Below are 22708 nucleotides of genomic sequence, written 5' to 3' on the forward strand. Positions count from 1 at the left end.
TAGACACATTTTAATTAATGGAACAATTTCTCACTCTCTAAAACATCTATTTAGAAAAAAGTGATAATTTGAGGAAATTTCCATTACGGGCTTGCAAACATCAACTTCACAATGAACAAAATATTAGTTTGTTTAATTCTTAAAAGACTTTCATGCTGCAATGTAAATCTCTTACAAACAGGATTCCCAATATTTTTTTAGCAACCTTAAACTGGCAGAAACTTTTTCATTTAGTTATGAAATTATGAATGCAATGTTTCTGATCTCCAGTAGCTCGAGTAAATTATAAAAATGCTATCATAAAACAAGAAATTATTTCTTTAGACATAAGGGCTCTGGAGGTTGACTGTTTTATTCCAAGTAAACCATGCATATGGGCAAAATGCAATAACCACTTACAATACGCTGCTATTAACTTTACACTAAATGGCAAAGTGATACAAAGTCTACCGTTCATCTTATGACTGTCGTTACAATAGTGTACAGGTGCATTTTTTAATCATACTTTCAAAGGAAGACATTTTTCTTAATAAAACACTTGCCATTAAAGACAAAGCTTCATGCTGTATACTTTTAGAACCATATTTCCTACATATGCAGATGTAGTATGGTCAAATAATGTTTAAAACCTAAACATTTCGCACAGATAAACATGTACCTACATAGCACCATGTTCTAGAGCTTTCTTGTAATGATTGTGGCAAGATTACTGCAGAAACAAAATAATTTTAAATGCTGCTTTTTTCAAAATAATTTTCTGGTTTATCAAATAGTTTTCATAATTCAGGCAAGAACACTTCTAATACTGTTTACTTTCAAAACATCTACTTCCAGCAACAGGCCGTTTTGTTTAGAAGATGGCGGAAAAAATATGGCTTTTCTTGTACAAAACGCTCACACAATCATTAACAATGACATCAGAAAAGGCAAAGTGTTGCTTGTAATCAGCCTAAAATAAAAGCATCCTTTTTGTAAAGTGGATTATTTTCTTCCAGATCACAATCTGAAAAATACCTGTGGCCAAGAAAAGTGAGACAATAATTTTCTTAAATCCTAACTCAGCCATTTTTGTGCAAACCATCATGCAAACTGAAATCTTATCGAACAAAGATTATCAGTTATTATCTGAAAACCAGTTAATTGTTTAGCAATGTGCAAAGCAAACAGAGCATGTGTTGATTCTTTTATCCTTTTTTGTTCTGTTACTGATAATGTCGTAAATGACAAGCATTAACTTCATGGAAAATATTTTGATAACAATTTTGAAATGGCACTTAAGGAGTGTAAAAGGATAGTCTTAATTCAAGCAGCCACCTTCACTTTTCACACAAGTCTTACATTTACTTTTTTTAAACTCTCAAAGCACAAACACCAGACAACTCAATCAAACCTTGACAGACCATAGCCCTCATCTTGAAAAGAGTCTACATTATATCCTTCTGGAAAGCCAAATTCAGCCATTTCAGACAAACTACATTATTTCATACACTGCTTCATTTTTACACCACAAAGCTGTAAGACACTGGAGGAAATATTCTGTGCTCTTCTCCTCTTCACATCGGCAGACTGACTGGCATTATTAAACTGTTTAATAAAACATGATTAGTTCACAATGGTAATATGTAGGTAAAATGGCGAAATAAAAAATTTATCATTGTTCCATCGCTACAACTTGAAAATAAGGAAATAGTCACCTTAATGAATTCCAGACAGAAATTAATTTGATTTCAGCACAAAATGTATAGTAGTTTGAGGGTAGTTTACAAAATGATAATTATGCTGTTGACTGGGAAGTTAGTTTCAATACAGCAAAATGCACTGAAATATATTACATTTGTATTTTTAAATTCTATATCAGTAATAGATTTGGTCAAATTTGTATCAAATTCAAATTCTCTAATCTTGATCTGCCACGTATACTCTGGAATCTAATATCATCCTCATTTCAATATTCTACCTTCAAAAAATCAAAAATTAAAAAAACTGCTTTACTGAAAGCAACACCAAACATCAAAACAATACGAAACTTACATAAATATTAACCTAACTCTTTTTTTAACCATATCATTTTTTTTCTACATTATCTTTTTTGCTGGTACCCTCTTTCAGAAGCCTGTATTATAAAAGGTAATGAAGTTGCATCTGCATATAATTATATGCATTTCTTGTGTGCACACATTCGTTTTTAATTTTTTAGTTAACTAAATTTCTACTATGTACCGACTGGCACAGCAAAGAAACTCTGCCTACTCAAACAGTGCACTGAGGGTAAAATCAATGCATGCGCCACTTTACCCATGTTAGCGTTGCATATCTAAAGTGGGCTCTCCTTTGTTTCTGTGCAGTGTGGAAGCTCGATAAAAAACCTAATTTTCTGGCACTGTGCATACTCCTTTAAGCTGGATTTCTGGGGATGGCTTCCTTTATTGTTTCTATTTCTAAACCTAAAATACCTCTAAACCTCTAATTTCAAGGGGTACCTTGTGTGGACGTAGGTAAGTCCTCTTCACTTCGTCACTTGTGTGGACATCTTTTGTTCCCAGGTCCACACAAGGCATGGCACCCTTACACGCCTCAACTGAACACAGATGATTTTCATAACTAATGCTGAGCATGTGTACATGACCAAGTCGTGTATGCATGGTCAGAATTTGCAAGAACAAGCCTATGCCTTTTCCACTAGACACGCCCAACCGTAGAGTGTTTGGACACACAACACACATATGCATTAAACAAACTACTTCCAACTGCTCATTTACAGAGAACCGAAGTGAATACGTCACGTGCACAATTAGTGTGTAAAAGGCATTGAGCTTGTGAACCAGCGCGTGAACCAACACGCGCGCGTTTTCCATCCGTTTGCGCTGCACTTTCTGGTTCACGGTGACGTCACACTTAGGTACTCTATACTGTTTGTGCTTATCAAAACATAAAAAAACCTTTCCTTTATGATAAGACAAAGTGGAGTAAATTGTTCACAACTAAATCCAGTCAGATCATCAACATTGCAAGTTAATGTTTTAAAATCAAAAGGAATATTCCGTATTTGGTTTTTTTTCCCAACTACTGCTATTATTTTGGGTGAAATAATTCCATCTAATGTAACTTCCAAGCCTTTCATCTACACAAAAGTTTTTCAAAATTAAACATCTTTGTAACTGCATAAATATATATATATAAATGTCTCCAAATGTGGAGCAGGCATTACTCAATCTAAGGTCATTTTTTTTCAAATTTTAAAAAGTGTTATAGGTCATTCTTCAGTAACAATATCAGTTTTGGCAACTTTAATCAAGGAAGATGTGAATGTACATGTAAGTAACTCTCTGGCATACTTTGTTGGTGAGACAAAGTACTGTAAAATGGCACAATAGATTAAAAACACCAAAAGGACAGGTAAATGCGTATATAAAGGGTTGGGTACATGTGCGATTTCGCCTTTTCTGAACTTGATACAAAAGGCAAGCAATTTTGGCTACAAATAGAAACAAACAAAAACCCTCAAAAATATGTTACAAATGTTCACCGATGTGGAACATCTAGATGTGTAAGTACACGTATGTTCACCTGAAATTGCAAACGGACTTAAATAAAAAAAGTAAGTACCTGTTTTTGTTCACAAAAACAACATCAAAATGTCGGCATTGAGAAATTATTCTAATACCACAGATGTAATGCCCATCATGATAAAATCATGCATGTGTCTTTAGGGAGCCAGACAAAGACATGTATTTGCCACAGTGCGAAACAGTTCTCTCTTTGATGCTACAGTAACATTGATAATTTTCCCTTTAATATTCAACATTTTTCTGCATCTTTTTATAGCTTTAATGTACACGTATATGCTGCATTCATTATCCATGTCTGTAATATTCTCACTGGCAAACGGCAAGCAGGGCAGTACCGTGTCGGAAGACGCTCTATGCATTTAAGCCTAAGGCTTCAGAACACAGCTGGTTTGGCCAGCAGAATCCAGTGCTCGCAGGCTGCTCAGTAGGCAAGTGTCTAGGTACAAATGATTGAGCCTGTGGCTACAGAATTTAGGCTATGCCCCAAATGGGTTTTCAGAGTTACGGCTATGTCTACTGTCAGTCCGTCTCCACATATTTTCAATGGAGGGAAGACCCAGACCTAGCTCTAGACACATTCAGAGGCAGTGTTAGTAGCTTCCTCTTAAGAAATACAGTAACCCCTGGTAATATGACATAAATGCATTAGGCTGCTACAAATAAGTACTTCATCCCTACAGATTGTGTTCCACCCAGGCTAAGATGTGCACTCGCCTGCAGCAGCAAAATGAATTGGTCCACAGCTGCAGGATGAATTAACCTCTGGCTGAAGAAATCACTAGATCCACAGGGTACCAGTTATGCCGATTGCTAGATTTGAATATGGATTCTTTGCATCACTGCCCCATTAACAGTGAACAGAGAGAAGTTGGAGATGTAGGCATATTCCACTGCTACCATGTGTCTGTGATCAGGTGTATGCCTCTGCCTACAAAGGTAGTACACACAGCAACATACATGTAGATGAAACTGGGTTTTGTATGCTCTTTTGTTGATGTACCCTAAACATAGTGTACTTTGATTTTCGCCTCTAGTGCCTAGCTAGGGAAATATTTTTACCTCAAATTTCATGATAAAAAAATTATCGAGTTCTCAACACTCCCGTTCATAAACCTTGAGTTTATGTACAGAGTTTTAAAAGATTATTTAAGCCTGATTTTTCCAATTACTTTTGACGTGCATAATGAACTCTTTAAAATGTGCCCAAAAATAAGAATTTTTTCTGCAAACTTTTTTTCACAATGTGAGTAAAGGTTGTCATGATTTATTAGCATTCATCAACTTTAAAGGAACTCTTTAGCGTTGATTTGTGATTGTCTGAGATTTGTCAAAGTGCATCACTCAGCTGAATTTGTGCCTAATTTCTGGAGGTGGGAATTTTGAATTCTGGACTAAATTTGATGGTGAAATTTTTTACAAATGTTTAACAGCAAGTATTATGAAGGTAATAGTACAGGAATTTTGCTTAATCGATTCAAAATTTTTCAACACAGAAGTTCAGCAACACTGCCAGAAAAAAGTTGAGGGAAACGTCAAGGAGTGCCACGTGAGGGGAGGGGACTCCACTAGACCCCCACACACATGGGAAACAGGTGCATGCATGCACCATGCCCTCCCCCAATTGGTCCATGAATTCCAGAAACAACAATCTAATAATCCTAAACAAAGATAGTAGAACAACACTACCCATGACTGTGATTCTGTAGCCACTCGTTAAACATACACACTGCTACAAAGCTTCTGGTTATAAAATGCACTTCTGCCTCCTGCTAGTGAGAACAACAGCTAGGCTTACTCCCAATCTTTCTTGAGGTCAAATGCCCACTCCCAGTTGAGGAATTCCGTCTCATCATCGTCCACGAACTTGCTGTGGACAGTGTAGTGGCCACGAGCCATCAGTCCCTTGGCAAACTCCTCCACGGGTGCTCTGTAGATTTGGGCTTCGCTTTTAGGGGCGTAGCTTCCCAGCATGTACTTTGTTTGATCACCTTCATTTAAAAAGAGGACAAAACCCCTTGTTAAATGCCCAAGTATCCTCTCTAAATCACTGAGTTGTAAGTCATGCTGACAGATTGTAAAGGAACATTGAAAAATTTGTTCATGATAAAATAAAAAGAATGAAAGATTTTTGAGAATCTTTGGCAGAACAGACTCAGTTCCATACACTGACCCTTCCCTGCACTATTCATTAACATGTTTTCTGTTTGTGCTGTAAAATATTCACCAAATTAATATTTGCTCAGTCATTTCACCCACTTGGAATATTTCATTTCACACAAATATGAATAAAAATTTCAAAAAAATTGATGTCTCCACGAATCAAAAGGAATTCAACTTCTACAAACATTCTGTGAAGTAACAAGTGTGTGCCTACGATGACTATGAACCACTCTCCAGCTGGCTTAATACTCTGGTAATGATGGGCGCTGGTTACCAGGGAAGCATACTGTAATAATCAAAGTTATTTTGTGCCAGCCACAGCAGCACTCATTGAATGTCTTACAAACCCTTGCCTCGGCTGAAGGGCCCCTGGCTGTGGCCACACAATGGAATGCCACATAAGATTAGCCATTCTCTTTCAGTGTATAACTGGAACTTCCTTCAGATCTCATCTGGAACTTCCTTTCTTGAACTGACTTGCTACTTTCCTTTAAAACGCTCTCATATTTTCAGCCCAGTGTGGATTTGGAACTGGGCGTAGGCTGTGTAAGGTTCTTTTTATTTTTTTAGACATTAGTACCAGTGAACCACTCCACACTGCTGTGGGCTTGGTTAATGAAATGTAAGAGTTGGATAATTTAGTTCCCCTCCAACTATATTTTGTTTTACTAAATAAACTAATGAAACTATAAATTACCGGCTTGTGGTTATATTCTTTGTGAGTCAGGTTTAGAGGCCATTACAATACATAAGTCTTACATTTGACGAGCCCCTTGTGGGATGTCTGCTCATATCTTAAGCCGGCCACAATATCATTCTCCACCTGCAGAAACATGAAATCAATCACAATACCATCAAGTTTCCAATTAAGTTCACTAAAAAATAGGGGTCCAAAAATGTGCCATTTTCGTGTCCCTGTTACATCTGACCTATTACTATTTGCTTGGCAGGTAATTTGCATAAATTCATCACTCTTGGAACTAATACAAAATCAGATGTAACAGGGATACAAAAAAAATTGGACCCCTAATGTCTGGAATTACCCTTACTCATCACTTGAGGCAGCTACAATATTCCTGTGATTTTCTGCCTCCCAGTTGAATTCCTACAATGACCTCACGTAACTGGGTATATTTTTACAAAACACTAATAATCCGAGGTTTCTGATCTGCCGTACAAACTGATATTTTATTCCTAATTGCATTCCAAAGTAAAGCAATGATTATGACAAATAAACAAATCACAGAATATCATGGAGGTTGAAACCTCCATCAGGAGAGTAGCAACAACAGTCTGAGCTTTTTCAGTGTGGTGAATCTGGGGTTGAGATGAGGTGGCGGCTGTTTTCAGCCAAATGGTCAAACAGTGTTGACATTGTAATGCCCACAGAAGTGAATCTTCAAAAGTCAAGGTTGGTGACTCAACAGCAGGGAATAGCTTGAGGAGTCTCCCAGTTAGGGAATGATTTTGAAACTCAAAATGGAGTCAGTCCTGCAAAATCAACATTGCCAAAAACAAGCCACTGAAGGAAGTTGGTAAGTGGGACACGGATAATTATAATAATATCACAACATTTATAATTTGCATGGAATATAACAGTATCTGTCATTGACATGCAATGATATACATGTGTACATGTATTATCATCAAGCCTGTTCGTCAGGCTTACAATACCTGAATATTCCTGAAACTATCCTATCAAAGCTGAAAGGTCTGATCAGGAATATGTACGAGACCAATTTGTGAGCCACCATTCAAACCCAGGCTGAAATAGGTATCTTAATATTCCCGAGGTAGTGGAATTTCCATAGCTCATGTTCATGGAATTTCCATAACTGTCACTCCCCGTAATTACTAAAGATTTCTACGTGCAAAGTCTAGACGTTGGATCCCTTTGAAGTGTTAACAAAAAGGTGGAGACAAATTGTCAAATATCATAATTACCTCCTTTAATTTGGTTTTGGGATGGTGGGTCGCATTTGTAACGTAATGTGTATAGAATCTTCCTTTGTAAATGAGTCATTCCATGAGGTTGGGGCACAATTTGTGACGGTGTCCTTGTTACATGGGTAACTTTTACCACCTGTCATGACTTGTAGAGTAGGTCATTTACTCTGTAAAAATAACACAAAACTTTGTTTTCAGCCTTGCAAGATGTATAACAATGTCAATTTGGAATCCACAGGCAGGGAAATAGCTGTTCTTTTTACGGAACCCATGTAGCAATTGACACCGTCACAAATAGTGCCCCAACTTCATGGAATGACCCAACGCAACAGAACCTGAAAGTGTGCGTAATGGAAGATGCCTACCTTAAATGTCAGCTTCGCATTGTAGGAAACACCTTCTTTTATCGTAAAGGTCTTTTCCTTCAACTTGGCAAGGTCACCTTAAAGAAAATCAGGAAATATTAAAAAACCACCACTTGCAAAAGCACATTTCTAGTGTTACTAGTGGATTCTTCAACTACGGAGCAAGACTGAACAGATCTCAGCACCAGCACATCTTCAATGCCTCATTGAACACACCTCTTCCTTGTTCTTTATCCTGGTTGGCTGACATACAGTCACGAGTGGTTCACTGATATACATGTTTGTACAGGCTAATGTACAAATTATACGTAACTGTGAATCTGACGAGGACTGAGACATCATGTGCGTATAAATGCCAGAGTATAGTACTCAAAAATTTTGACTGGTTACAGCATTCTCACATGACAAGAACAGTGGACAACAATGCAAACACTGAACCTGGGGAAACTAAAAGTGTTCTTTTAATTCTTGAATTGTTTTCGAGTGAAAAGGTTGAATTAAAACCCTCAGCTGTAAAACCCTGAAAAGTTTCCTTTTTTTATTTTAAATTTTGAACAAAGGTGTCTTGTAAATTACATATGGACTAGCATAATTCGGTCACTTGTGCACCAGTCAGCGCGCAGCCCCTCCGTTAATGAGCATTTTTGGCAATTCCATTTGCACACGAAAACCATCTCACGAGTACATGGGAGTTCGCGAGAAAAAGCGAGTAGCGAGCAGTAGTGTCCCTTCAACCCACCAGGAAATCTGTTGCTTCATTCGTGGGTCAAAATGGCTTGGTGAGTAGATAGTTCACGTTTTTCACTATCAATACAGTTATGTATCGGCGATGATCGACAATTTCTCAACGATTTATTTGGACGCAAACTTGCTTAGTGTTTTTCACGAAAATCGCAGGTCTCCTCTTTTTTAAGTGCACCTGACTGTTTTGCAATAACTGGATAAAATTGAGTCTTACAATTCTTCACGAAAAGGATTAAACATCCGTTTAATACTAACATTTTTGCTGCCGGGCAAATCAAAATGTTAAAGTTTTATGCACTACTCACTCAGCGATCCCGGCAGTGTTTTCATTTTTGTGAAACGAATGGTAAGACTGGTTCGACAGTAAACGACCAACATTCACTAGGTTTCCTTCGATGCAAAGTCTGTGTTCCCGATTTCGGTCACACACATTTACGCGTATCTCTGATGTCATTTGATTGGCCAGTATCAGAGAGAATATGTCAATCAACCAATCACAGATAGTCTTTCATGAAACACATACGGCAGTTTTCTCAGTTAATCTCACGAAGTCTAAACCTGTGATAGTGAAATATTTTGGGTGCACTTGACTGTTTTGCAATGACTTGAAAAGTAAAAACTTATTGTTTGGCTGGATATATGACATATCTATCTTTCTACCGTCAAGAAAATTCTGCCGGCCCAGATTTGGATCCACTAAAACCATTTTTTTTGGTACCCTCATTTTTACACACGAATGCCTACGTTTTACGGCTAATATCCTTCAAAAGAGACTGTGAATATTTATTTTTTTTACAAAGGATATGAGACTTATATCTTAACTGTTCATTTATGTAAAGATATTCCATTCTTAAAGGTAACACAAGGTGGTATACAATTTTGAAAAGTCCACTGCATACATGTAGCTCATTACATTTGCACGATTCAGACAGCCGTGCATACGTAGCAAATGAGAGGAGCAGCTTTTACGGATGCTGCGCGCTGACTGGCGCATCTAATCCATGCCCCTCCCCTCCTTGGGCCTGTGAGTGACCCGAGGAGGGTCCTATTTCCCAAGACCCTGGGGAAAGAGGGCCCTCTTCTTGTCTCTTACAGTCCCTCGGGCGTACATACATGTAGACTTGCATTATCTACATGTATGTACATGTATATTAGTTCCGCATATTAATATTTAATAGTACTAAATAGTACCACTAGGTCGTCCTACTAAATAGGTCATGTTTGGTCATATCTCCAGAGGCCCAAGGCTATGGGCCACAGGGCCCTCTCCTGGTCACTTTCAGTTCCTCAGGAGTGCACAAACATGCATTAGAAATCTCACTGCTAGTCCATATGTGTGTATCAGTATTTAGTTCTACTAAGTACTAGCAGTATTAATATACACGTAGGTCATATTTGGAGGTATCGGTGCATGTATCTCCAGAGGCTGCAGGCTAAGGGGCTCTTCTCCTGGTCACTAGCAGTCCCTCAGGCATGAGTGGATAGACATGCATTAGAGATCTCACTGCTAGTCCACACACGTACATGTATGTGCATAGTATTTAATATTTGGTCGTACATCCAAAGGCTGAGGCTAAGGGAAATAGGACCTTCTTCTGGTCACTCACAGGCCCAAGACTTCAGTTTTTGAGTTGCTGTTCACTGTTCTCATCATGTGAAGGCATTCTTCTGGTTAAACTAGTCCAACTTTTGAGTAAAGTGCTTGACTGGGTCGTATACAGGTGCACAATTTTGTGGCGTGTGGACAGCTCATGTTGATACCCATTTCATGCACTAGCCCACATGTACCGGTATATTACTGAACCCCTTATGACTGTGTTTCAACCAACCAGGAAAAAGAACCTGTAAGAGGTGTGATAAAATAAGTATTTTGGGGTCTTTTGATAATTCATGTGATTTTTTAAAAACACTTTGGGTACAATTTTTTTGTTTTTGTACTGATGGTCAGCTAAAGTTTGCAAGCAAACAGAAAGCCAAAAATTGTATGGTTATAACTGTGGCATTGAGAAAGAGTAGTCTACCTAATATTGTACATGGACATGTGAGTGGGTAAGAGTTTATTGTCTATGAGATTTGAAGCTTGTCTATTTGACATAAATCCTCCTCATGATGTGATCTTAAGGTCGATAGGCCAGAGGTATCAGGGACACCTTCCAGTATTTTGAATGTGTACTGTAGGATAGTCAGTCTCAGAGATGATTGAGGACTGAAATCCTCTTGGCATTTACCAATGGCCATGCATTCAAACCGGGGAACATTCCTCTTATACAGAAGGTCAACAAAGCATTTGGCAGTGACAACTTCATCATTATCCTGTAACTCCCTTCCGAAAATCACAATGAATAAAGTGATTGTTTTCAGTTGGGAAATCACAGGTTGCCAAAGTGAACACATTTAAATGTGTGTTACTGGTACCGCTTAAATCCAACACTATATCCTCGTGGTCCTCGACCTCCAGAGCCAACTTCTCCAGCGTCACTTTTGGACCCTCACCAGTTGCTAGGAGGAAAAAAAAAAGAGGTTGCTTGACTTCTGATGTTTTCTCAGTGCACAAGCAGTTAGGGGTATTACACAATCTTTAAATAATTCCCCAGTATGAAGCAGATATCAGTATATGTAAAATAGAGTAAAAAGTTCTGAGGGGCACCTGGGGTGCACACATATTTTCAAGGGGAATGGCACTGAACGTGCTGCAAGCACACCGACAACAAATGAAGTGTGGCTAGTACATAGGTTGTGCACGTGTGCGTTTGGAAATTTCAAATGGGGGTGGGGTGAGGGTGTGGTTCACCCAGACAAGGACACAGACTTCTGCTGAGGGGGCAGGAGTCCTTTGTGCCTCCCTCCTCCTCTGTAGTTAAGCAACTGTCGAGCAAGAATTGTTTAGTACACTGAAAAGGGGCTTATTACAAGCTCTGAGCACAAGTACTCCCTCTGCACTAAGGAAGAGAGAAAGAGGCTTGTACATGTACAATGCTGGAATGCAACGGGCTCCCTGCACAAAATACATGTACCCACTTTCAGTTTGGGCCAAGTTTTGGCATACATGGCAGATCGACTACTAACTGGTCCATTGCTTCTTGCTAATATGCAAAGGCAATGCCATCACACTCAATCTACATGCACTGTACCCTAGCTAACTCTTTTCCAAACTTGAATCTTCATTCACATTTTGACATTTAGCAGGGTACCAACCCAACAACTCCCTATGTGCAGTAGTTCATACCAAATGCCATTGATTATCTGCAAAGTGACCATGCCCCAGGACCTGATTTACTGGATACAGTAGTCCTACCATCCATGATTTGGGAGATGCCGGTTAAACTATAGTCCACTACAGGGTGCAGTCCATTAGTTTAAGCAAGAATTTCTGGCCAGCTCATTAGCATTAAAAGTGCCCCCACAGTATCTTTTGAAAAAGGAGATTGTATGGCTCCCAAAATGGTGAGATTGTGTAAATCCTTGCCAGAATCAACTCCCTGGGTCTTTGGGCTTTCATCTGAGAGCAGAATGGCTAAAAAATACTGTTGAAAAACGGTCCTAAGTGCCCGAGAAAGTTGAGGGTTGTCACTTGAAAAATGGCTGCAAGCAGACTTCAGAAAAATCACTTTTTGGGGGGTAATTTTGTTTTGAGGGAATACCTCAAAATGTAACCAGTTAACCCACAGAAAATTGAAAAGAAAGTGAAAGATTATGGACCATACAATAATTTAACGTGTGTTTCAGATGCCTCAGGGATGTTGGTAAGCCTGTTATTGGGCCCCAAACAATGCAGAGTTTACACTGTTCTCAATGGGACCTGAATTAGTGGACTACACCTTATAGTCTCTTGAGCTTTTATCCATAGCACTGTCATCCATCTGAAACCCATTGGATGAATGTGGTGTGATAACCCCACCGGATATCATCGCTGAGTAAAATACTGACCTCTCTCCTTCATGCATTCTACAGTACAAAGCTGTGATTACAGCACCTGTAACAGTCCCATAAACCATGCAAGCAACTTGGACTTTGAAAAAAAAGAAAAGGAAATTCCAATCTTTACACGATTTTGTACGGTTCAATTTTCAATGGAATGAGTGTGAAGTGAGAAATAAGGAAATCGGCTGATCCAAGGAAATGTTGCATGCCTGATAAACCCCTGGTAAGGCTTCTTTTGATGCCATAAATCCCTTTCGGAAAAAGCATGGTTCTCATAAAAACCAGTGGTTAGTGATCACCATTTTGATCAGCACGCTCTGAGAGTGCAAATCATTCCTACATAGTGTCACAGCCAGGCTTACCAGTTATACCTCCGCCATGCAAAACTTCAAATGCTATTCACCTTGTGCTTCAATACTGTCTCCCAGCAGTGACTTCTTGTACTTGGTGAGGCTTGGGTCATCCTTGTCCAGTTCCTGTATTTCTTTCAGCGACTTGGGAGCAGGAGTCTTGTAGGAAAGGCAAGCATCGGTTGTATCGCCACCAGAGAGAGCGGCCTTGTCTTCGGTTTCAGCCATTTTCCAAACTTCTCAGTTTTTACCTGTTTTGATTAAAAATAACATCTGTGAGAATAAGGAAACCAACCCTCCCCCCAAAAAACCCTGATGAAAAGTGAGACAAAACGTGCAGGGGAAACATTACGAGAGGGACTCACCCTCAGCTTTGCTTAACCCCTTGACAACGGGAATTTCTTCCCGAAAGCCCACTCCAAGAATTCCAGCCTCGCTTGGCCACGAAGGCCACCTGCCAAACCGCAAATTCTCGGTTTGTGGCCCTGCGTGCTCTGCACGCTTTGAATTATACGGTGAAAAGGCTGATTGTTCGGTGGCATGCGGCTCTACTCACCCTTCCACATTCCCGTTGCCTCTTTTCAAAGTGGGGACTATTGTGAAGCTGGTGATTATGATGCAAATTTGGTCTTTTCATTTCTGGGCTACACACAAAGGCCAATCACCATATACACAAGAGCCAGGGTCTGCTTTCTTTTACCGTGCTCGCTCGAGAGTGAGCCGAGAATAATAGCTGAAAAGCGGGCTGAGGATCTCGATTTTTATGGCGGCTCTCCCAGCGTGAAGGGGTTAAGGTGGGAAAAAACACTACAGAAAACGGAAAGCTTTACTGTCGCATTTAGAATTCATACACTCAGATTTTGGTCTTGGCCAAATCACATCTTGGGGATCACAAAAAGGACCTAACTACTGAGGTATATATGTACTGTGCCCCCATCCCAATAGAAAAAAATGTAAAAAAAAAGAAGGAAAAAGGTATTTTTTTGTCTCATAACCTGCAGGCCAAAGCTAATTTATACTGCTCCCACCTGTGCAAGAATGTTATTACTTCTCTGGAATCAGTGGGGGTTACACGCTGGGCCATAAGTCCACAGCCAATATACATGTACATGTACATACATACGTGTACATGCACCAATACATGCTGTATGTAATTTGCAGACTTTGACATGCACCGTACCTGTATGCCATGCATAATGCCATGTACATGTGCATGTACATGTATGTTTTGCAGAGAAGCATGAACCAGTCAAGTTTGTACAATGTAACATGTTCAGCAGAACTGAAACAAAGTGGAATCTATACAAAAACTTGAAGCCGAAATTTGGTGCAAATTAGTACATGTATGTGACTGTAACAAAAATATGTATCCTACGCCTTGGGTATCTCTCAAATACTGATAAAGTACATCTAGTTTATATACATAATAGAAAACATCAAAAGATGGGAATATCCAACACCTGAAAACTGTGCTTGTTATGCATAAATGTACCAACCGCAAGGCACACTCTCAAATTGTACCATCTGAATGGGACATTGAGCCTAGTGCTTAAGTAATGCAATTGGTACATTTCTAAATGAATCCATTAAAATCACACACAACAGAGCATGAGACTTTGCTGATCTGGGTATGGAGTAACACAATAATGGAGCATTTGCTTGGGAGCATTTGCCAACTAAGAATATACCAAGAACCTTATGAACTGGGGCCAGTTTCATGGAGCTGCTTAATTTAAGCCCAAAATTTGCTTTAGCAGGAAAAAACTTTGGTTACTAGCTCAAACTCTGATTGTCATGCTGACCAAAAAAAACAGATAAATGCAATGCCAAAAGAATATACACTGTACATAACATGGAGTTTTGGCTGGTTACCTGATTTATCAAGTAAGGTTTTTTTCGTGCTTAAGCAAATTTTGTGCTTAAGCAGCTCTAAGAAATTGGCCCCTGGTATACAAATTTCACTATTATTGGAGCACTTTTCACAATATAGGACTGCTAGACCACCACAAAACCTGACAAATGAACAAATAAATAATTTGTTTTCAAGACAAGCACTGAGCATATAGTGTTTATCAATATATACGTTGGGTAAGGGCAAAACCCATTTTATAAATGAATAATTTGTGCTGGATGGATATCCCATTGTGATTCCCACTTGTGATTTTATTTTCACATCAATACAAAGTTGTGATATACTGGTACATGTACAATGTACAAGTCAATGTGTGCATAAATGAAAGTAATAATTACCAAATTAGTGAAACATTACAGGAAACTGACACATATTACCTCAGCACAATTTACATTCGATTCACAGTGACATTATTTACTTCACCACGTACAGTACCGTACTTTTGGCCGCACTGTTAGCAGGAAGTACAGAAAAAGTCTCCCTACACATCTTGTGTAATTTAGACAGGCTGGCAGAGAGGAAATGCCAGCTTTTGATAAATTCTAGATAAAACTCATTACCAGATAAAACTCAATATCGACTCTTTCTACACGTAGAGATGTACATACCAAATATGCATTGGGTCCACAATACAAATCTAGCTGCACACAAAGAGCTCACATTAAGAAAAAGTAGTGAAACATACCAGTATACATGTGTGCATGTACATGTAGCTGTCTGCAAAATGATGCACTACATGTAGGTACACAGGTACATGTACAGTACTTGTGCATGCATGCAGTGGTGAACACAAACTTGTACAAATGTACACTACCACTGTACTTCCTTTCAACAAAGAAATATCCTTCCACATGTTCCATGCATCCAATAAACAGGATGATGACCACACTGAACGATTAAGGTCCCTCTGTCCTCCAAAACTGCTGCACTACTTCCTCCATATAATGATAATGGCTTCTGCAGCAGTTTGGCCCAGCCAGACAATTCAAGCATACTTCCTGTCTTTTTGTGGGTTTAATGTGGACGAGCTGTGTTTGTATCCTTGAACATGTTGAAATGGGAAATCCTTTTATATTTTCTTGCAAGGGGTGTCTGACCGTGGTTTGGAAGCCATTTTGGATACCTTACAGGGTTCAGACCACTAATTCAAGTGAGAATTTCTGGCCAGCTCATTAGCATTAAAAGTGCCCAAAGAGTATCTTTTGAAAAAGAAGATTGTTTGGCCTCCAAAATGGTGAGATTGTGTAAATCCTTGCAAGGATCAACTCCCTGGGTCTTTGAGCTTTCATATGAGAGCAGAATGGCTAAAACCTACGGTTGAAAAATGGTCCTAAGTGCCCGAGAAGTTGAGGGTTGCCACTTGAAAAATGGCTGTAATCAGACTTCGGAAAAATCACTTATTGGGGGGTGATTTTGTTTTGTGGGAATGATTAAAAATGTAATTGTTAACCCACAAAAAATTGAAAACAAATTGAAAGATTAGTGACCAGACATGAATTTCATTTAATCTCAGGGATGTTGGCGTGCATGTTATTGGGTCCTGAACAGTGCTGATTTCACACTGTTTTCAATGGGGCTTGAATTACATGTAGTGGACTGTACCCTACAACATACCATGCAAGTGTACAAGCACTGTCTTTCATTCCTGAAGCAAATTGAACACCTGTTTTTCTAAGAATTCAAAGGAAATTTAGAGACCAAATTTCAAAATGCTTATTTATGTTACGGTCCGTTCTTTTCTCTTTTGTATTGCCACTCAGTTCTCTTTTCCACAATTTGCATTTCTGCACATCAATTCTTAGGCTACACAAATGTACACTGTAAATTGTACATGTTTACTTTTTTTGTACAACCATGACAACAGCACACGTCATTGGAGCTCAACACTACATACAAACCTGTTGGCTACATGTCAGTGCAATATGAAATAAAGAAATTCCTTCAAATTTTATGGACTATGTCAACTACACGCACAGGTAGCTAAGATCAAGTTTTGGATTGAAATATGAGAAATGGCGATTCATTGTGCATGTAAGAAATACATGTGCGTGTAACTGACACATAAATATGGAAGGCTAAAAGGAACAATGACAGATCACTTTAAAAAATGGCTAAACTTTTTATATGAATGGATACACATGCAACATAAGCTTGCAGTTTAAAAGATGATTTCTGAGGATTTTAAGCACCCCTGTGTATGCACATAACATGTACAGGCACTCAACATCCTGGCAACAAGATTTACCATGAGTCAGCACTTGATTAGCTTAAATTTATTCAGACAAAGACTCTAGACGGGCCAGCAGATATTATTTGAAGTTACATGTATGGCCTAAATGAAGTCAACGTGCATCACAAATCAAAACATTTCAAAAAGTCTAGTTTTTAATAACATCCTTCTGTCTGACAACCCTCAACATGGCCAATTAATTATTTTGACAAAGACAGCTAAAGATTGTGTACAACACTTCAATTTCAATCTATTTCGATGCGTGAATTATAGGAATAAGACCGGTGAATTGATTCTGCTTAACTTCCTTCTGAAAAAAAAAAAATTATCTTCAATGTCCCCATACATGTACATATATATCTGTACAACATTGCACGTCTACTCAAGCACATGTACTATGTATGCAAAGAAGATTCCAAGAAAATATAAACTGCTCATAAGATTACTCTCTGAACCACTGGTGACAGATTCCACCCCCCCATGGGTTTGTAGTTGGTACTCAATCCCATGACTAACATCTAAATATTTATATCAGCTCTTGCTATTTCTGCCTCTAAAGACACCGAGCCATGAACTTGCGAACTCCAGGCTGAATCATCACATCAGGCTGAAATGCGATGTGTCATTTATGACAGAAGATGAAATGCCCATTGTTTGAACTGCATGCACAAATGGGAATGCAGTTTGAATTGAAGCAAAACTTTGTGGTGAGGGAAGAACGAAGGTGGCTTGGTGAGGCAGTGAGGAGAGAGGCATGGGACTGGGGATAAAGAGGGAGAAAAGAGAGATGGACACCTCTTTTTAGCTTCTGACAGCCCCAACCCTTCTAAAAATTTCTCCCTACCCAAACCGTTCTCCCAATCCCACACAGGTGCGTCATACTGTATTTTCATTTTCAATCATTCTTCAAATTGGTGTCGGAAAAAAAAGGGGGGTTATTAAAGTAAAAACTAAAATCTTTTTGTAATACATTTTCTGCAAACATGTTGCCCAGGACAAACATGTATTTAGGCCCAATTACATGTGTATTCTAAAAATAGCATTTAGGCAATTCTAGACATAAGGATTATAAGCAGTTTGGGGATGCGGATACCGCCATCTTGCTTGAATTCGTAATTGGGTAACATCTCGTGGGAGGGGGCAGGGAGGGGGAACTCATGTGACCTGGACTAAAAAACTGAACCATAACACAAAGGTACATGTAATGATGTATGAGGTCAGAGCTGTTCTAAAAATCTCTCTGTTTCCAGTGAAAAGAACATGATTTCGGTTAGAGAGTTTAAAAAAACTGATACACGGGATATTGAGCTGACTATGGGTATAAAAGTTATCCAGAAATACCTCATACATGTATGCCAGAGCTGCAACGAACTCAAAAAGTAAAAAATTGATTATGAAAATGAGCATTTGTATACGTGCACTGTGCAAGTGTGATTCCCTTGGACCTGACATGGAATTCATACATATGTACATGTACCTGTAACCATGTCACAGTTACATGTACGTTCTTTGGTCAATTTGTAACCAAACACTATTTCAAAAGCTAGTTTACAGCTTACACTTTACAGTGAGTGCACTGCGCTATCGCACTGTACAGAATGTTTTCAGGGGTACAGTGCAACAGTCAGACCCAATGGTCCATGTGACCCCCAGCATGCCGCGGCCAACTGCCATTTCAACCACTCAGGCCAGTCGTGGCTAGAATTACACACACATATGGGAGCGGCTGCAGCCAAATACCATATACTTGTGTATCAAATGCAGCTGTAGTCAACCATTTGGTTGCGGCTTGTCTTCAAAAGTACACATGTGAACCTCACGACTCTCAGATGCTGATCAGAAAGTATTTGCACTACTTTTGTTAACTCAGCAGGGTTTTGACCCTTCTTTTTAACGTGGTTCATGCTTCGCTTCGCCCTTAACCACTTCATCCCGTTTCCACTTTGCCCCACTGTTTATCATTCATTCTTTTCATTTAGTTTTAACAGAGACATATGCAACATCAAAACGTTGACGGTTTTGAGAATCCAGCCAAGTAACAGGTTCCAATTCAAGCAATTCACTAAGGCAAATATACAGGTATAAACTATAGAAAAAGGAAAAATATTGCACAGGTCGAGATGCGTAGGACAGCCTACGCGATGGAGGCTGCTTTGCAGTAACGGCAACCAATGTACATATATACAGCAGTAGAGTCTCCTAACGTGGCGCACTTCGATGCTCACTTGACTTTCCAAACACGGTGTTGCTAAACCTCTTTCTTGAAAAAAATACAACTCATTTTGTAAAAACTAGTACTATTGCCTTCATGATGCATGGTGTTGAACCTTTGTGAATGATTTCAGTGTCATGAAATATCATTCAAAATCCACAACTGTTGGCAAACGGAAATTGGGCTCGAATTCAGCTGCGTGTTCCCTAACGTGGCACACTTGAAAAAAGTCGTAGAAAATCCCTCTAACATTTACAAAATACTTTGAAGTTGATACATTCTTGTAAAGCATCATTACTACCACTCAAATACTCATCCATAAGTTTGTCCGAAAATTCTTTTCCTAGTTTTGGGCACAATTTAAAAGAGTTCATTTTACACATCTGAAAAACAATTGAAAAATCGGGCGAAAATAAAATTTCATCCAAACTTTGGAGCAGGTATATGTACATGCACGTAAAATAGAGATTCATAAATCAGAATGTTGAGGAGTTTGATGAAGTTGCACTTATTGTAAACTTTGCGCTAAAAGTGCTCTGTCAAGACACAAGAAGCGAAAAATGAACATGCTAGGGGCCCCATGGCCGGGTACATCAACAATACATGTTCTGTACATGTAAGTCTAATACAGAAGGAAAAATTCATCAAGGTTTCTCAACCTATAGAGTGAGGTTTTGCTGAAAACAGTTCTTGTTGTACTCGCATTAACGTTTCATCCAGGTTAAAGTTTCTTTAAGGTTGTAACCGTACCATGGGCACCCATGATTGGTCCGTTTGTTGCAGGCCTATTTGAGACCCATTTCTGCCGAGCGCCACGGCTAGCTTTCGTGAAAGGAGCGTGTCGTCATCGCTTCATTTCCATCTCATGAATAAGGCTTTTCCAGGATTTGTTGACGTAGCACCGTGGAAACGGTTCTCAGGAAGGTGCTTATACGCACTATTTATTCAGAAGTCACAGCGCCAATTTACATAACTTATATAACTTATTACCTAGATACCATGTGAGTATATTGAACTGTGTTCCCCATTTTTTCACCACCATTGGGGTTGCTCTTTAAGACACTAGAATTAAATTCTTGCGAGAAACCAAGCAAAGATCTTTCAGTTATATGTGATTCTGTCTTTGAGAGGTATGTCACACAAAGGTAATCCAAACACTAAACGTCCCGAACGAAATAGGAGAGGAGGGACTTCCACTGAAAACTTGGGGACACGTTAGTCTGTTTCATAAATCCAACCTTATTTCAACAAGGGGGGATTAATCAAGAGTACCCAAACCTGGGGACCCAGATTTTTTTTTCATATAGTCATGTCAATCAGTGACCAACATTGAAGTACATGTGAAAGGGCAGTTGAAAACTCTGATATATGTAACTGTTTCATTGACTTCCATTTACTCAAAGTCGACTCCGGAGCATGCCAACTTGGAACTGTCCCATGTTTGTGGTGAGGGGTTGCTGAATCATTAATTAACAATCTATTTCAAAGACAGATTTGCGCCGGGGATATCTAAATTAATTTCAGATTTTTGCCCTGTCCGACATGTATACTCAGTGTATACCCCCGAAGGCTTGTAAAAAACCACAAGCATACTCGGGTGGGACTCAAACCCACGACCTCCTGCTTACTAGTGCTGACGTCTTAACCATTCGACCACTAAGCTTGCCGGTGTCCGCTGGCTGGTTTGAATCAGATGTCGCAGCGGGTACCGCAAAGAATTACTTCAAAGATGGATTTGCGCAGGGGAGATGTAAATTAATTTTGTTCGTGGTACCCGCCGCTATATCTTATTCGAACCTGCGCTAGTAAGCAGGAGGTTGTAGATTTGAGTCCCACCTGAGTATGCTTGTGGTTCGGGGACGTACACTGAGCATACAGTGTTAATACACGTCAGGCAGGGCAAAAAATCCAAAATTAATTACCAATCTCTTCAGCGCTGGCTTGATTTCCTGTGTCAAATGACATGAACATGATGAACGATGTCCGTGTGTGGAACTTTTCCCCCTAGCCTAGACATATAAACCCATAAAGACTGGGCTATCTGCATGCCAAACTTTGGCCTACCATTGCACGGTAACACTTTATGTCTTCAACAACCAGGCTGATGTTATCTCATGTTGGTCTGAATTAGTCCCACTAGTGTGGCACGGACTATCACTCCCGAACCATCCTAGGATGTGCCCAGCAAAATGCCATCCATCCTAGGATGGATCGGGAGTGAGAGTAGGATGGATTGGGAGTGAGAGTCCCTGCCACACTAGTGGGGCTAAGTTTGAATGGGACTGTTACACCCCAACTACAGCATCAGTCCCAACTATAGTTGGGCTCGTCCCAACTATAGTTGGGCCCGTCCAAACTATTGTTGGGCCCATCCCAACTAGAGAGCTACATTTGGGCTGGCCCAACTACAGAAGAGAGGTCCTGTGTGCACGATGTGCCCAGCATGTGCCAAAGTCATATTGTTTACAAATGTCATGTCATTGGTCATAGGGCTAGATCATAGATGAACAGATGAAGTGCCACATTTTATATGAATTGTGTCACGTTTGAGACACATTGACTTGGATAATGTTGAGACATTCCCCACAAACATTGGTCAACAATAGTTGGGCCAGCCTAACTGCAGCACTACAGTTGGGACTGTTCCAACTATAGTTGGGACGTATGCTATAGTTGAGGCGTAACAGGACTTTACGAGAACGATCCATCCGAATCCACTAAAACACACTCAACACTTGACCCGCCCGATGTTAAAAGGGCCGATTCGAAGAGTCTCGGTGACTCAGATTATTAAACAAAATTTCCACGTGGCTGCCACTGTTCAAATTTATAGGAAGAAACAGATATCTGCATTTGGTTTGACATAAACTGGGACTTTTAGCCCTATCATTGTCTTACCTGAAAATCAAAAAGTCCCACGACATGCAAGAAGAAAACCAACGCCTCGTCCCCTCGTCCGGTTAATTCACTGAAAGTCAGTAACCCGGTAATGTTTCCCTACCTTTTGTGGTAAGGAAGTCTGGATTCCAAATGAGTCTAGTGGTCGTTTTATCCGACGACCGATATATGAATTCCTTCTACCGACATAACTAGATCAACTTGTACTAAATAATTCATGAGCAAGCCGAGATGAAGTAAACTTTAAAAGCAAGGATTGGAACTGATGCTCCTAAGCCTGGATTTGAATGCATCAGCTAAAACATAAATGCACATTGAAAATGCAAATAAAAGAACATCAGTGTGGAGGGAATATTCGCCAAACCACGGCCAAACAAACAACAGTGACTAATACCCAGGG

At 39.5% G+C, this 22708-nt stretch overlaps 1 protein-coding gene across 3 annotated transcripts; it reads right to left on the reverse strand.

Moving 5' to 3' along the window:
- Positions 1-334: 334 nt before the first annotated feature.
- Positions 335-22435, reverse strand: LOC110980890 (rho GDP-dissociation inhibitor 2-like). 3 transcript variants are annotated; one of them, XM_022237944.2, is made up of 6 exons: positions 22309-22435; positions 13110-13307; positions 11201-11284; positions 8042-8118; positions 6489-6552; positions 335-5557 (listed from the first exon to the last, which is right to left on the reverse strand). In XM_022237944.2, the coding sequence occupies exons 2-6, from the start codon at positions 13282-13284 to the stop codon at positions 5361-5363; spliced, it is 597 nt and encodes a 198-aa protein (XP_022093636.1). In that variant the 5' UTR covers positions 13285-13307; positions 22309-22435; the 3' UTR covers positions 335-5360. The 3 variants fall into 3 exon arrangements, with proteins under 3 accessions (XP_022093636.1, XP_086995411.1, XP_086995410.1); XM_087139285.1 differs by lacking the exon at positions 22309-22435 and adding an exon at positions 15654-15792; XM_087139284.1 differs by lacking the exon at positions 22309-22435 and adding an exon at positions 15577-15728.
- Between the last annotated feature and the right edge of the window lie 273 nt (positions 22436-22708).

Source organism: Acanthaster planci, linkage group LG07 (assembly GCF_054643075.1).
Source record: "Acanthaster planci isolate LZ-2023a linkage group LG07, COTS_SCS, whole genome shotgun sequence".
NCBI lineage: Eukaryota > Metazoa > Echinodermata > Asteroidea > Valvatida > Acanthasteridae > Acanthaster > Acanthaster planci.